The 18,013-nt window shown below is 30.1% G+C and overlaps 2 protein-coding genes across 3 annotated transcripts; both read right to left on the bottom strand.

Annotated features, from left to right (window-relative positions):
- Positions 1-5,000: 5,000 nt before the first annotated feature.
- Positions 5,001-6,672, bottom strand: LOC130678611 (uncharacterized). Of its 2 annotated transcripts, XM_057485941.1 has the most exons (3): positions 5,865-6,672; positions 5,572-5,782; positions 5,001-5,207 (listed from the first exon to the last, which is right to left on the bottom strand). In XM_057485941.1, exons 1-3 carry the CDS (start codon positions 5,884-5,886, stop codon positions 5,204-5,206), a joined length of 237 nt encoding a protein of 78 aa, XP_057341924.1. In that variant the 5' UTR covers positions 5,887-6,672; the 3' UTR covers positions 5,001-5,203. The 2 variants fall into 2 exon arrangements, with proteins under 2 accessions (XP_057341924.1, XP_057341923.1); XM_057485940.1 differs by lacking the exon at positions 5,001-5,207 and having other exon boundaries at positions 5,629-5,764.
- A 2,203-nt stretch (positions 6,673-8,875) lies between these two features.
- Positions 8,876-16,949, bottom strand: LOC130678597 (protein tipE). Its single transcript, XM_057485920.1, has 3 exons — positions 15,625-16,949; positions 14,727-15,054; positions 8,876-11,050 (listed from the first exon to the last, which is right to left on the bottom strand). The coding sequence occupies exons 1-3, from the start codon at positions 16,181-16,183 to the stop codon at positions 10,969-10,971; spliced, it is 969 nt and encodes a 322-aa protein (XP_057341903.1). The 5' UTR covers positions 16,184-16,949; the 3' UTR covers positions 8,876-10,968.
- Positions 16,950-18,013: the final 1,064 nt, after the last annotated feature.

The following is an 18,013-nucleotide window of genomic DNA, read 5'->3' as shown; positions in this document are numbered from 1 at the left end:
TTTATACAGTGTAAAAAAATATTGCAGATGCCTACATTGTACTCAATGGAACTTTAAATTAAATTTACTGTAGAAACAGAATTTTTTATGCCAAATTGGAATATACAGTGTCCAAAACCGGTACTTCTGCCAATTATTTTTTGGGAAGATTGAACTTATTTCACTTCATAAGATCTTCAAAAGTCACTACTTGGACCAATGACTTGTAATGTTGCTGTAAAATTTAATTGCATTGTTTAAAATTTTAGTTGCCGTAAGATGGATGCAAAAATTTATAACAACGTTATATATATTCAGTATATATATTTTTTGTATAAATTTTTGGCTCGAAGTAGCCTAATTACTGCTTAAATTTAGGTAAAAGTCTTTTTATTAATTTTTTTTCGCCGTAAGATGGATTATAAATTTAAATTTGTGTGTCAGTAGACTTAGCGCACGCTTTTAAATCTTTTTAGAGGATTTTAGTCTGTGTTATCCCTCTGTAAGCTTACGAATTTACTATATTTTCAAAATACCTTTTTGCCGTAAGATGGATTGTAAATTTAAATTTAGTTATCAATAAACTAACGCGTGCGCCTTGAGCCTGATCGACGAACGTCGGCTCTGTTTTACCCAACTAAAAAAAATTATCAATTGATCATGCTTCAAAATACCTATTTTGCCGTAAGATGGATTGTAAATTTAAATTTGTTTGTTAGTAAGTTCAATGCACGTGGGCTAAGTTAGATCGAAAAACTTTAAGCCTGCGTTACCCCTCTAAAATTTAATACATTTCAAAATACCGTTTGTCGTAAGATGGATTATAACTGAAATTTATGTGTCAGTCGAACTAACGCACGCCCTTTGGTTCTATTCGAGAAACTTCAGCCTGCACTGCCCCTCTATAAGTTTCCTACTTTAATGTATTTCAAAATATATTTTTGCCGTAAGATGGATTATAAATTTAAATTCCCTTGTCAATAGACTTAACGCATGCGCCTTGAGCCTGGTCGACAACCGTCAGCTCTGTTTTACCCAGCTAAAAAAATATCAATTTATCATGCTTCAAAATACCTATTTTGCCGTAAGATGGATCGTAAATTCAAATTTACATTCTGCAAAGTTGGTACTCAAATTAAACGGTTTACAAATCCTAGAATGTTTTACTCTACTGAAAATTAAAAAATTTCCAGGTTTCAAAATAATTTTTTTGCCGTAAGATGGAAGTCGGCTCACGTCGTCCAGTTAATTCCAAATATAATTGTCTGTTATTAACTTCCGAGTATTTCAGATTTGCTGAGCAGAGAAAAAATGTAATCCAACCTCGACATCTTTTTCTTCTTTTATCAAACTTACAATTTAATAATTCAACAATCGGTGAACTGAATTTTTTCAAAGATTCGATAAACTGTTATCTGCTCTATTGTTTTCGTTGCTAAACTCAGCAGTGGAGTAATCAGGTCACAACCTATATTTCATAAACCCAAGATACGATCTTGATAAAAATGATAATAAAAAAAAAAAAATAGCCTCAATTGGGAAAAATAAAGAAAATAAAGAAAAACGATAACAATGAAAATTTTAAGTACGGTCAAAAATATAAAACAAAGGGATAAAGATAAATATATATATGTGGAATAGAAACAATAATAATTTGTATAACAATAGGAAATCCAAGAAATATTTATATATGTAAATATGTCAGAATATGATCAATAATTAGCCTGATTCTCTCACTGAAATTTGCATGAAAGAAAATTATCCTCATAAAAGCTCGAGTTTCTTCTTTTATATTTTTTTTTTTGTTATTTCTATTTTTTTTCCATTCGCGTCACGACACCTCGGGTAATGAGCGATGCAATTAGTCAGAAGATACATCGCTGTTGTGTTTGTACCTGCACGTACTCTTCGCGTGTAACATTTCTATTGTCTGTCTGTTTTTTTTTTGTACGAAAAAATATGTGGAAGTAAATTAAATTAATGCTTGATACATAAGTAGTTTTATTAATAATTAAATCAGTTGCTTTGATATTTCAATTTAATTTTTTTTATCGTTCATTTATGAGTTAATTTTACTGTATCCCATTTTTTTTTTTTTTATTTAATAAAATTATTTAAATAAATTTGCGTAAAAAAAACCTGGGCGTAATTTTTATAATTTTAATGAGGAAATTAAATTTTTTTTTAGATGAAAAAATTAAATTCAGAGGGATGCAAAAATTAAAATTTTAATTTCAACAAAAATCACAAGTGAATTTTTTTTTTAATTAAAAGAAAGGGATGAAATTAAAATTAATAATAGAAAAAAATTAAATAAAAATTTGTACTGGGGTTCAATTAATTTTGTGACCGCGAAAAATTTAAATGAGTTTTAAAAATCCCGATTGTAATTAATATTTAAAAATAAATTTTGAAAAAACGAAATTTAAAAAATTACATGACAATTAACTTGACTGAGTGGCAGCTATAAAATGAATCCCAAAATGTACTGAGTAAAATAAATATATCAGAAGTCGGTCTGAACTGGAATATTAAATCGCCCGGAGGAAAATTAATTAAAACAAGGCCTAGAGTGTAATAAATATTTAAAAAGTACTTGGGGATAATTAATATTTGAACCACTGAATTAATTAAATCACAAGTTTAAAGTCCAGTCGAACATTAATTCGAAAAAGGGTGACATTGAAACCGCGACGCTGCAATAAAGCCAGCGAATTTTTTTCCGCACTCAAGTGCAGGAAAAAAAAAAGAGCAATCTGTTAAAATCCATATTAACATAATTGAGCTGAGCTTAACACTTGGGGAACTTAACATCAGCGATAATACCAACAAACATCTATAAGCCCTGGAATGAAATAGTTGCCAGCTGGGCCGCGACATACCACCCGCGGATCGATACCTTCACCGATCTAACCGGCAAATGTGTGCGTGATACAACGGTTTTATGTGTACTTGAAAAACTAGAGCATCGAACTGACGGTAATATATTTGAAAACTAAAAAACATATATTTTTAAATCGATATTTAGATTCCGCGGATCAGTCCGCAGATTCTATTCATTCCGCGGTCTCGATCCTACGGAGTATCGAATTATTTTTCTTTACTTACGTCAGCTCATTATTTTTTGGAGTGGGAAAATTTCAATGGGTGGAGATGAAAAAAAAAATTGAAAGGTTAATTAGAATAAACAATAACTGGGATCATACTATTCCCGATACGGGGTAGCATGGCTTGATGAGCGTGACAACCATCCGAATTCAAAGTAGTCCGCTGACGTGATATCTTCTCATTCTCATAATGTGTTGTAACTCGCCCTTTACTTCTTCAGCCCCTTTATTCTTGTATATATTTATATATAGGTATCTTGGTGTAAATGTATGTATGTAGGTAGAGACGGATGAATGTATATGACAAGTAAATATTCAACGCATACATACGAAATAACCACACAACACTGATAACGGTCGATTTTACAAGCTTTAATACTAATGCTGAATAATCGAGGTCAAAGTTGATGGTAACAGTGACAATAGAGTTTCTCGGTCATTTTGACGCGCCCCGTAAAAAAATATAAAGAACTTATTTTTTTATCGTTTTTTAATAACTAATGATGGTGGAGAAATAATAAAATCTGATATGAGGTTTTATTAAATTTTAATCGAAGCCATTGTAGTTTTAAATCCTATTTAATTTAATGAATTACAATCTTTTTTTGGAATGTACATATGATTATTTTTAGAAGAAGACTTAAAATGGGTGTATCTGCTAAACTATTGATTTTAGGGACTTTTTTAAAGAGACAAAAGTTGTAGGAAATTTAATTTCCTATAAGTTTTGTTGAAGTAAAAAATAGTGTAGGATGGGCCGTTCAGAAGTTACAGCCGTTTTAAAAATTTGGGGTTTCATAATTATGGTATTATTTCCAAAAATTTAAAACTGCTATATCTTGTAAAGTATTGGTCCTAGAATTTTTTTTACAGAAATAAAAATTGTTGGAAATTCAATTTCCTACAACTTGGGATTGTATAAATAAAAGCGTAGACCCAGTAGTTTAAAAGTTACAGCCGTTTTAAAAATTTGGAATTTCATAATTACGTGATTATTTCCAAAAATTTAAAACTGTTATATCTTGTAAAGTATTGGTCCTAGAATTTTTTTTACAGAGACAAAAAGTGTTGGAAATTCAATTTCCTACAACTTTGGATTTCACAAGAAAAAGCGTAGACCCAGTAGTTAAAAAGTTATAGCCATTTGAAGTATGTAAAAATTTTGATCTATATAACTATGCTCCCAGACTTAAATTCTATATGTATATATTCTAATCTATCAGTCCGGGATAATTTTTTAATCTATACTCAAATCGTATAAAATAAAATTTCTTTCCGCTGTCCATCCCCAGCGTAAAATTATTTTAAATGGACTCAAGGGAGCCATCAATCAAAACTTACCTTTCTAGTCGAAAATTTTTCATCATAAATCATCAGTAAAAAAGTTAATAAAAATAATTTGGGTCATAAAGTAAATAAAAATATAACTTCCATCCATAAAACGAAATTGAAATCGAAATAAAAATAATATGCTAGTGGGTTAAATAAATTAATTATATATTCCTGTAATATAAATATGCAAATTGACATTAAGGGATTTTAATATAAATTAATAAGCCTTGGTAATTAAATGTTATAAAAATAATATTTGTAAGACTGTGGGTATAAAGCTCAAGAAGGATGAGTAGGAGGAAAAGAAAAGGTGGAATAGCATTAAATATTACCGAGTCAGTGTCATACATTTCCTGCAGTACTTCACTCAGCTTGCAGTGCTCTAATAAATTACTGTAAAGCGACGTGTTACCCTTAATTCATTTCTATTCACTGAATGCTCAATGTCATCTCTTTGAGCATTGTTCTTATATGACAAATTCTTCTTCCGTCAACTTCTTAATAAAGAAAGAAAAAAAAATAATAAGAGCTTTGAATTTTTTTTCTTATTAAGGGGTTAGGGGTACTCAGGGGTATGAAAAAATGATGATTTTCAATAATTTTTTTTTTGTAGTTAATTACTTTATTTGACAAAAATAAAAACATAGCTTTATTAGAACACGTTTCGATTTGACTTCACGAAAATTTCAAAAAAAAAAATTAATAATTCAAAAAGTTATCGCTGTTTTTGTAGAGCCCGTTCCTCCCGAAGTCCTTTGCGGTGATCATCATAAGTCCTTGGAGATTCATCTAAAATCAATCGGACAAGAAAAATTAGTTTTATTAATAGATAATCTTGTGCCTGATCGAAGCTTTTTTTTTTTTTTTCGAAATTAACAAAATGGCGGCCTCAGGAAATTTTTTTCAAATTTTCGAGAAAAAAACCGACAGTTTATTGTTAAAAAAAAATCGAAATTTTTGAAAAAAAAAAAAATCCTTCGATCAGGCACGAGTTTTTAATGTATTTCAAAAGTACAATAAATTTTATTGAAATCTACCGAGCAGTTTTTAAGTTACAGTGATCACCAGTTCAGAAAACATAGTTTTGAGAAAAACGCATTTAAAGTTTTGCTATGGATTTATGTCGAATTATAAGAATTATTTAATAACTTACACTGAGTCATCTATTCCTGGACCATATAATAGCTCTTCAGCCGACATAGCAGCTTCCAAAATATCGATTTGCTGGTGCCTACGTTGCAATCGACCTTCTCGGGTGTTATCATTAGCGCGCTTATCTGCTACTTTGATACGTGCAGCATCCATTCTTTCTGCATACCGATGAGAATTAGGCCCACAATTAAGTCCTAGTGTATTCATCAAGACTAATAATGAATTTATACCCTCATTAAATATACACATAGCAACGTATGCAGCTATTTGTACGATAGTAAAACTAGTATTTACCGTTTTTGGGCATATTTTCCATACTAGTTGGTTAAAGCTTTCATTATTATTCTGATTGAATCCACCTACACATCTTGAAAGTAAATTTTCATTACTAAGATCTTCGTATATAGGCTTGATAGCTTTTAAAACATCAGAAGGTAAAGGAGAATAATCGTGAGAAAAGGTATCAAGCTCTCCTCTTGCTTCAGCGCGCTGGTAAGAGCACCAAGATTCTTCGCCTTTTGGACACATATCATGATTCGGTTTTTCATCACTCGAGCCGTAGTGATAAAAGGTTGCCATTATAGCAGATTTCATATTTTCAACAGGAAGGAATATATTCATTTCCACAGTTATTACATGCAACTACAATTTTGAATCCCAGCCCACGTGTACTTGCTGTTTGAAACACTACATTTCCATCACATTTTTTACATTTTATAAGAGCAGAAATTGCAGTGAATACCTGAATAAAATTTATTATTCGAAATTCAGTACTGCTGTCTTCAGGTACATCATCTTCAGTGTTTTGTTTTAATTTTTTAGAAGATGTACTCTGAATACTTTCATCACGTTCGGCTGTTTTCGGATTAAAAACATTCTTTCTTTTGACTGAACGCGACTTATTAATTTTTTCAGAACTCCGAAGTTCTCTTGAAACCTTTCTAGAATCACGTCCCATGGTTAATAATTTAATTCACTTGAGAAATAATTTATCACAAAACTATCGACTGATCAGTGCAACGACTACAGGTATACTGGCAACCAAAAATTATTTTTCAGTTCTTGTACTACCTACAAATTGTGAATATATGTAGAAGGATATATATATATATAGAAGGATATATATATTTATATATCCTATATATATATATATATATATATATATATATATATATATATATATATATATAATAATAAATACATTAAAATGGGGAGATATTCATGACAATGAAACCCGAAAGGTCGGTTGCTTGCAGCTGTTTCTAGCTACCTGCTCTCGAATGCCACGTAGCACCCGAGCGTCCTTTGGTCATTGTTAAATAACTCGAAAAGAATTTGTCGGATTCACTTCAAATTTTCACACAATATTTTTAAAATATTATACTTTAAGAAAATGCAAAAAAAAAAAAATCGATTTTTTGAAAATTCTGACTACCCCTAACCCCTTAAATAGTTTAATTTCAAGGGCATCTATAAATAATCAATTAAAATTTTTAATCGTTATTGTGATAGTAAAAAAAATACTGATTTAATTCTCGGGTGAAATGGACCAGCTAATTTTCTTTGCCAAATTTTATTATAAACTACATCTTTAATTCCAGTTCACGCAGTCACTGGATAAAAAATCTGAAAACCGCCTGAACCTGCGGGCCAGTCCCAAAACTTCCCGCTACACTATTACTTGTAAATTTTTGAGCTCAGAATTTGTTAGGCCAGTAAAATATACCTTCACTGAAAAATTATAATTTTTGTCCGACGATATCTTTGGATGGAATGAACCGATTTGAACGTTCATGGTGGCAATCGAAAGGGCTCAACAAGAACCAAAAACAAAAAAATTTTTAATTTTTATTCTTCGTATAACTCGTAAGCTACATGACCGATCTACTCCAAAATCTAATCAATTCTAAGTTTTGGTTAGGCACACACACACACACACATACACACGGATGTCCATTCGGGAATAGTCAGAATAGTTTCCCAGGACCTCAAAACGTCGACATCTGATGAAAACTCGATTTTCGAAAATCGGACCGAAACCAATAACTTTCCGTTTTTTGAAAATTTGCGATTTTCTTAGCGGGAAATTCAAAATCAGGAGTGAATTAGAATTTTATATTTGAATTCGAAGTCCGAATTTACCCCGCTATAGAGTTACGGAGTAAAAAAAAAGCTTAGGGAATAAATAGGGAATTTTTTTTGGAATAATTTTGGAATTATCTAGATTTGAATTAAATCCGCATTCAATTTGATCCAGGGTTTTAATGTTCAAATTAATTTCCATTTAGCCATGAAATTTTGTAAAAAAAAAAATCGTCTTTTGTAAAATAATTAACATGCCTTAATTTACTGATGTGAGTGAATAAATAAATAAATTAGATTGATTAATTAAAAAAATTAAATTTTTTATTCTACTTTTGTTAGATGTTACCAACTCGTTGTTAACTATACAAACAATATTTATATATAAATATACAAGTACGAGAAGTCTATATTTAATATTTAATATTTTTATTAACAAATTATAATAATATATTTTTTAGTCCTTAATAATTTAAAATAAATATTATAAAACTGATAACGAGTTTTGATTATACAAGATCAATTGTCTGTTAACAAGTTTCATTTATTTTTGATTCGGCAATATATATGTATTTTATATAGATATAAATACATATATCTAATGTTATGTAAATTCTTAAGTTTAAACAGTTGAGGAAGCGCATTATCCTATTTTTGTGTTTTAAATCTACGAGACCCTGTCAGTAATAAATTCCGTAAATTCGTCTTTGAAATAAAAAAAAAAAAAAAAATTAATAACAATTAAAAAAAAAATTTTACACAGAAAGGATTTTTTGGCGCGAAAAATTTCCATTCGACCCAAGAAAATTTTTGCGAAATGAATTGAGAACTAAAATTTCCTTGGGGTGAAAAAAAAAATTTCGAGTCAAAAAATCCCTTTTTTTGTGTCGGTCATTATGATGGAGACTGAGATTCAAAAAAACTGTAAATCGGGCGCGAAAATTTTGAAAATAAAAAAAATGTAAATTTAAAAATTTTTTCCCGACTTAGAATTTTTTAAACTCTCATATATTTGGTGACGCTTCAGTTTATGTACTAGTGTATATAAATAAAAAATACATTTTTAACAACTTCGAGTATTACTAAAAGTAAATAAAAAGCTCCCTTATTGCACAGTAATATTATTTATGTTTTTAGTACTTATACAATCACAATGAACACCACTGGCTCTATTTTAAAATAGTTTTGTAAGCCGAGTTTAAATCCACAAACGGTGATTTTAATTTTTATTATTATTATTTTTTTTTTCAATATATTGTATACACATATATCTAAAGACTATTTTTTTTTATTTTTTCATTTTTCGTATACAAGGATATGAAGAACAAACTACTTTTTTTTATAGTATCCTCCTTTTTCGAGACTCCAAAAGTTTCATTTGATTTTATTATTATTTTTAATAGTCATATTATTGGTATATATTTTTTTTTGTCAATTAACTAGTCGAAATTTTAATTCGAAATTAGAGATATTTTTTTAAATTCATATATTTAGTCCTCGGAATTCAAATTACGGTTAAATTATAAAAAATACGGTAAAAATGTATGAGTACAAATTCATATAAAATTAAATTTCCTACAAAATTGATCTCATGTATTTTTATCGTATCTCCAATAGTTTGCTCAGAATTTAAATTCTAAATTAAAATATTCGATTTACAAAAATTAATTTAGCTCTTTTAAAATTTATTTATTAAATTTAAAATTCTAGCTAAACTATCAAAGATATCGAAAAATTATGTATGAACAAATTTATTACAAATTAAATTCCCTAAAAAATTGGTCTCTTGCATTTTAGTCATATTTTTCATAGTTTAGTCATAATTGCCAAAATAATAAGAAAAACTGCACTGTAAAAAGAGCGGTGTTAAAATACCAGTGTTAAATTGGTGTAAAGAAAAATTCTATATATAGAAATTAGAAAAAAAAATGTCTCACATATAAAATAATATCAAAATTTAATGAATATTATCTGGAGGAAATTTCAATTTTGTTATATATTTATTAATGTTATACGTAATTTATTTAAAAATTACACAATTTTACCCCCATTATTTCAATAACCAATAATTTAATCGATTAATAAAATTACTGTTTAACTCTAGTGATCGAGTGAGTAAAAATATTCACAAAGTTAAATATTTTAACACCTGAAAATTTTTTTAACACCGGTAAAGAATATTTACACCAGTGGCGGTGATATTTCAACACCGAAAATTTTACCACCTACACCACCTGGACTGACCTCGTTTTTTTTTACAGTACACAGTAAAAAAGGATTCGTCAAAATCAACCCACACCGTGTGTAAAACGAACATTTACATGTTACTTTAGCATGTCGTGGTGTTAAAAAAAGTTACACACGTATATGTTAAAAGTGAAAATTTTCCAATAATTCTTTTGTGACGGTCGACATTATTTTTAACATATTTTGTGTGTTGATTTGACAGTAACATATAAAAAGTGTTACTTTCGTATAGAATGACATTGTGTGTCAAAAAATCAATCGATTACGACAGTTCAAACAAGATAAATACCGTGTTAAATTGACACACAAAAGTGTTAAAAATTCAACAGAATTTTAACACACGCTTTTTTTACACTTTGACGATTAGTTTTTTACTCTGTACGAAATATTAGACAATAAAAATAAAAAATGACTTTTATTATAAACAAAATATTTCAAAAAAAATAATAACAATTATTTGAATTATCATAGAATCTATCTATCTATTATGATTATTACATAACGACAGCGCTGACATATATCGTAATTCACGGCATCCCTCACCATCATTATTATTGCATCAATCAATACCGGTGCAGCACACTCTCAAGCTCAAGTGCGATTTCACATGTATATACTCATACATATATATATACCCTCATATCAAGTATATATTATATTGTAAGCACATTAGCTTAGCAGTCACCTGCTTTTTGATTCCTATATATTATTATTTTTCATATGTCCTAATTTCGAAATTAGTCACAAACTAAATAAGTAGACAATTAAATAAATTTATGAGCTAACTTACAAACTATTCACTCCAGTTTGAATTTAATAATGTTTATATGTGTCACTTTTAATAAATTAATTAATAGTCAATAGTAAATCGTCAATTACTGACTAGCCGTAACAGTTTTCTTAATCCAAGTGGAAGATCCAAGTAGACGTTTCATTTTTCTAGTTTCCAGTACTCAGTGTCCAGTATTTAGTATCTAACAATCAGTATTTAGTGTCTAATATCTAGTATTTAATGTTAGAGGTCCGACTGAGATGTTGCTATGACACTTTCAGTCGTTTCCTCCCTTCGTCATAACGGCCGTGTAACTTCTCCGCAGTCGCAGTGGGCATGATGTCCTCTTCGGTCCACTCTATTGCTTATCGATTGATCGCTATAATCAAAATAATATATGTCACTTGGTTTTTATAATTGATAAATCCTTGGGGCCATTTTTCACAACCCCTGCTATGGGGAGAAGGCTTGGAATTATTTGGTAGTGAAAAGAATTAAGTTGAAAGATTAAAACACTTCCCGAGGGAAATTAAATTTTTTTTTATTCCGTCACATTGGATATGGAGCATCGATCTGATCTAAGCTGCTAAAAAATTTTACTGCAGGGTATTTTTAGACTGAGGAAAAATTATTATGATTTGTTGTAAAATTCCAGTGGGGAGAGGGTAAAATGGGGCAACTGTTTTTTTTTAATTTTAAAATTCCCGGGGTTTATTTTTAAGTTTTAATCGAAATTGTTTTTTCCTCAAATTTTATTTAAAGTACAAAAATATTTTTTTTGAGCTGCCCCATTTTTGCTAAAAAAAAAAAAATTTTGTCTGAAATTAAAAATTAAAATTAAAAAATTTTTTAAATTTTTTTCGTGACCCATTTTACCCAAAAATAAAAAAATTTTTTCTAAAGAAAATTTCCACAATTTTATTGCAAAATCTAAAAAAAAAAATAATTTTCTATTTTTTGGAGCCACCCCATTTTGCTCAAATTTTTATTGTCAATTTATAAGCGACCTAATGTTCAACTGCTAAATTTAATGGAGATGATATTAATTAAATATTAAATAACAACAATTACTAATTGCTAATTGCGCAAACAGCTCTAATGCCTAATGCCTGATTGAATTCACCTACAAAAAAAAAACTAAATACGCACGTGAAAACAAATGGAAGTAAATGTGTTCTCAGTACGAGAGGTGGAAATAAAATAAAATAGGTCATGAATTAATTAAATTGGCTGTCACAAACAGTCGGTGTATTGATATTGATATAGATATACATATATATGTATTAGAGGCGTTGCACCTTGTATTGACCGTAAATAAACTAAGGTACGTATGCACAAATATGTGAAGCTAGTTTATTACATTAGATGCGTAAATATATACATATATATCAAAATAAAATTTCTTGACCCCAAAAATATTTTTCATTATGAATTGAAAACAAAAATTTTCAGACTACAAAAAATTTATCACCGCGAAAAATTTTTTTTCTCGTCCCAAGAAAATTTTTGCTTTCAATTGATAACGCAAAAAATTTCTTGGGTGAAAAACAATTTTCTTGGGGCGATAAAAAATTTTTTCCCTCAAGAAATCTTTTTTTTCTGTGTATATATACGAGGTATAGCTGCCCCAGAGTGGATGGCTCCAGTTATTGGTTATTAGTTTATTACAAGTTCAGGGGTACTTTTGATATAATATGCAAATATGCGTCATGTAACTCGACCTCGGAAACAAAACAATAAGTACAAGTCTGTTAATATTTAGTTTTATTTTTAACCTTAGTTAATTATTGTTTATAGTTCGTTTTAAAATATTTACTGCATTATAATAGCGGGTAAATGTCCTAATTATCGACACTACTATAATTATTAAATATTTATTACTGAGATTTCCTGATTATTACAGACAGAGACGATGGCCTGATTATTAACCACTTCCTCGGATGGTATTTTCATATTTAATATCGTCTAAGTATTCATGACCAAATAACTGATCGTGTCCTTATTATTCGCGTGACCTTATCGCTGACATTGCCCTAGATTTTTATTTTCTCATAAGAGCATTGATAGTAAATAGTTATCAGTAAAAACATGTCGGTTGCTACGTAATTGCATTCAATTATTAAATGCCTAAATTATACACCCGGTCATTGCGTTCCCGATGACCTAATTACCGACCGACCCAATTATTCATCACTCCCTTATGATTTATGAGCCTATTTATCAACATCGTCCTTATTGTAGACCGTTACCTTGATACTGTTCCATGACTGACGACCAGTTCAAAATTTCTAGTCTGCTTCGGCCGACCCAATTGTTGGCCGTTTCCTTGGAGATGCTGCTGTATAATTGATGGTCTTAACTAGACTGTGTAATGATATTTGACAGTGACCTAATTATCGGCATTGTTATGGGTATTGACCAGTTTACAAGAATTTATAGTTCTCTAATTGCTGATAGTATAAATTTTGGCACTGTCTCAGTTTCTAATAGTGTCCCGATTATTTAACTACTGATACGACAAGTTATTGGAAGTTTTCTCTTACAAATACTGTCCTTATTGTTGGCAACGAAATTCTTAATTCTTAATTCTTCTTGATCCTTATTATGGATAATTTCAAAATTTCTAACCCTAATTATTTACAGTGACCTTGTTGGTGACTCTGTCCCAATGATTGACACTGACGGAGTAAATCTGGTAGTGTCCCAATTGTTTATAACATCGTCCCTCTTATTGACGATCAAAATTTTGATTTTTCTATAATTTTGTGCACCACTATAATTATTGACAAAATCGTTTTTTGAAATTTTGCTTTTAATTACTGTCCCAATCATAAACCTTTCAATTTTTGACCAAATAAATTTACGATTATTTCAAAAATATTCAACGTCAATTTCCTGTTTCTTTTGTAAAATTCAAAATTTGTATAATCTGTCACTAATTTCGTTATCACACAGTTGAAAATTTTGTGTTCTTGTGTATAAAAATTCAGGTTGAATATTTTGTGTCAATTATTTTACACCATTGAGTGTAAAGTTAACTAAAGTTGAGTGTGTTGTCTGAGGTTAACCTCAGTGTTAATTAACAAGTTTTTTGTGTTAATAAATTTATGAGTAATCAATATGGAGGGGGGGGATGTGATTTGTATTAAATTTAACACAAATTTTTCAACTGTGTGCAGTAATCACCAAAATTTTACTATCAATTAATTAATTAATTAATTTCCTATTAATACTAATCAATAATTACAGAGCCATAAATTGGTTACCGAATCCAAAAAATACCTTTTCAGGAAACAAATTTTGAATTTCTTAGTCAAAATTTCTCCTTCACTTCAAAGTTTTTCAACCCCACACTTGTCTCAATTAAATGTTTGTTTGGACGCCGACATTCTAGTCCGCGGTTCGAATCCCAGCGCCAATAAAAAAAAAAATACAAATTTACTAAAAATTTATTTCCAGTAATAAATAATTTATTCGCTCAATCAACGTCTCAATAATTAGAACCTTGACCCTTCAGCCCTCATTGTTTTCAGCCCCCAGGTGATAACTAAATTTAAATATAATTAAAATTCATATTTTAAATCTAAAGCTAAACTACAGCTTCGCTAGTCAAAAGCTATTTAACAAGCGTTTATTAAAATTAAATTACCAGCACTTGGAATAAATAAAAAACTAAATAAGTGTAAATAAAATAAAAAAGACAAATAAAATTTTTCATTAATAAAAAAAAATTTATTTGATTAATTATTATTATATTTTTTTTTTAAACTCTCAGTCAACATATCACAGCTCACATTTAATTAAAATTTTATTTGTACAAATATAATAACAAATAAATAAATAAATAAATATATACATATATATGTACAGTATAAAGTATACAAAGATGGGTATAGCAAAATAATTAAAGGCAAAGAATAAAAATAATGTTAATGACTATCGACTGATGGAAAAGTTGCGCAGTAGGAAAAAGCTTTGAGTTTTAAATTAATAGGGTCTACTTTTTTTTTTTTTAATATTTGTTAAGTAGTTTATTGTATTTATATTTGTTGTACCTGAGATTATTTATTCGGATTTTTCTCATACCACGTGCATGGCGAGGGGAGGGTGCCACACACCGGCAATCGCAGTGCATAACACAAAGCGCGACACTCGTCGCGAGTGTCACTACAAAGGGCGCCGCGAAAAAATGAATTATTATTTCAAGCTCCGCTTCGCGATTGTAATTAGCCATCACTATGCTCCCATTCACGCGGCTGTAGTGACATGGAAATTTAGCACCTTCGTAGCCGAGCTCGCGGGTGAAGTTATCACAATCAACTACCGGTGGATAACCACATCCTTTTATATTAACCTTCAGCACTGCCTCCACTTCCGTTAGACCTAGAAAATAAATTATTTTTTTATACTTTGGGTTATTTTTTCTTGGAAACTATTGGGTTTAGGAAAAAAACTTAAGAGACCTTTTTTGTAGGGAATTCAATTTGCTAAAAAATTTTACTGATACTTTTTTTTTGTATCTCTGATAGTTTTGGCGTAATATTGATTTTCGTACATGGAAATTTTTTGGAGTCGATATTTCTGCAATTTTGACATTTGGTCTTTTGAATTGAAATCGCGGCTTAATTATTCAAGATACAGTAAAAATGCACAGAACAAAAATTGTAGAAAATTTAATTTTCTTTAAAATTTAGTTCGGGTGTTTTTACCATATCTTTGATATTTAAGCCAGAAATTGAATTTTAAAACTAAAAATTGAGAGTAATTTTGAATGATTTATAACCCGTAGCATAAAAGTAAAAATTCTGGCCAAAATATCAGAGATACACCAAAAATATATAAGACAAAATCTCTCGAGGGTAAAATTTCCTACAAAAAAGTCAGACAAACTTTTGACCTAAACCCAGCAGTTACCGAGCTATCTCTTAAAACCCAACAATAAAATGAACAAACCGTCATAAATATTTTTGTCAGTCCACAAACTACTGTTGGTAAAATTAAGTTCCGGCGAGTAAGTAACATAAATGTGAGTACATCTGTAAACATCACTAGTGCATCCCTCTCGACATGAACTCCAAGTGCAATTAAATATCCCGAGAATTTCTTCCCTCCTCAGCGTAGTACAGAGTACAGGGTGAGGCGAAAAGTCAGCAGCGAGAGTGCTTATCGCGGGATCAACATAAAGCGGAACTAAAAATAATAATGCAGCACCACCGGAGGTTGCAACTAGTGCCAGTGCCGAGGTCGCGTAGAAATTAAACCGCTGACGGCAAGTTCGCCGTTGCGGCTGGCGCCTGGAAGCGCCAAACCCGAGCTCCAACAGTTTGCGACGACGTAATTCTGCCTGCTCCTGTTTATCGTATATGCCGCCACTACTGCTGCTGTTGTGATTATTGTTTACTCCGCTGTATAGATTGTGGATCGTCGTCGTACCCGTGATCGTCCCAGTGGTCGTTGTTCGATGACTTTGCCCGCTTGCATCCAGCAATAATTCTGAACTGCTGCCACGCATTACCTTCTCAAATTTAGTACTCGCTCTCTTTACTTCTTATCAGATTTAGTTTATCCAGAAAATCTCGAGCCTCCTTCAGCTTTCACGGCGATGCTTTATTTTCCTCCCCAGTTTAATTACTCACAAAATCATGCCACGCAATACATCATTAATTAATTAATTAGTTATTTAATACAGATAATTAATTATTAAATACAATCCCGTCTGATAATCTCCATAATTAAAAACTTAAAGTAATTTAATTAAAGCAAATAAATATTTTAATCCATAAATACTGAGTGGTCGCAATATTTAATAACCGTGAGTGCTGTATTATATTTTGTTATTAATTTAAGCCCAGCTTTCGAGTACATTTTGCTGGTTCAATTATTTAATAGGCCACTGGGGTTTTGTTATATATTTTTTTGACTGTTATTATTATTAAATATTTATCATTAAATGTCGATAAATATTTTCATTCGGGATCAATAATTTATGTTGCCGTGAAATTAATTATTTATTTAAATTAACAGCCCAAAGACCTCGCCAGAAAATATATATATATACATTTAGAAAATCCTTGTCTCATATTTATTACGACAGTTTTTAATATTCGTAATTAAATCGGCGATTAGTTTGAGCGGAAATTATTTTTTGAACTTCGTCACTGGGTTACAAAGTGATGAGTCGCCAGAACGACTCGCGTTTTTTAAGTTATATTATTATTGTTGTTGTAATTGTAGAGTTTATTTTTCCATTTGTTTGATGGTCAGGCCACGCGAACCGCGAGTTGAAACACGACTAGCATTATCAGGAGCAGACTCGGTTAAGGGCGCGGTTCAAAGTGCGCCGACGCGAGCCAACCGTTCGCCACCCACTGAATACACAAGTGTCCTCTCGTTAAACCCGTCGTCTATACCACCTTGAAGGCTAAGCAACCCTGTGCACTGTACCATTTTTTATTTTTATTTTTCAGTTTTTATTTTCTTGCTTCTTAAGTCCCGTTGAATAGATCACCTACTTATATATAAGTATATCGTATATGTGTGGATAAATATATATATAGTCCACACCCTTTAATGCTCTTTATAAAGTTCGTAGGCGATTAAAATCACATATTTCAATTTATGAATAGCTAATTACTATAATTATGTCGCCGCTTTATTGTTATTATTTTTAATCATGCTACTTTACTTGTCGACTATTTTAAATTATAATTTATAATTCCTATATACTTTTCTTTTTTTTTTTTAAATTACGTTGAGAGACTACTTTATATAAGTTATTATAATTACACGGTAAGAAATCGGAGTAGATTTGAATGATTACGAATTTTTATGTAAATTCGAATTCACTCCGTCAATTTCTGATTAAGAAAAATTATTTGAAATGATTCAAAACAATTTGAAATGATTTAAAACAATTTGAATCGACTAATACACAGAAAAAAAGGATTTTTTGGGACAAGAAAAAATTTGCATTATGAAATGAGAACGAAAATTTTCTTAGGACTAAAAACTTTTTCTTGCCCCAAAAATTTGTTTCTTGACTCAAGAAAATTTTTTCTCACCCCAAGAAAATTCACGCTTTCAATTCATAATGCGAAAAATTTCTCAGGACAAGTAAAAATTTTCTTGGCGTGAGTAAAAGTTTTTTGCGCCAAGAAATCCTTATTTTTTTCTGTGTATATAGATATACACTTAGCATGGATTAAATCATTTTTCTTAATCAGTACCTTGTAAAAAAACGGGGTAAGTCCAATTCCAACACCGAAAGTGGTGTTAGAATAACACCGCGTAGGTGTAAATATTCTTTATCGGGGTTAAAAAAATTTCCCGGTGTTTAAATATT

This window comes from Microplitis mediator, chromosome 2, assembly GCF_029852145.1.
Source record: "Microplitis mediator isolate UGA2020A chromosome 2, iyMicMedi2.1, whole genome shotgun sequence".
Lineage (NCBI taxonomy): Eukaryota > Metazoa > Arthropoda > Insecta > Hymenoptera > Braconidae > Microplitis > Microplitis mediator.
Note: the sequence above shows the minus strand (reverse complement) of the source record. Positions and strands in the feature narration are given on the sequence as shown.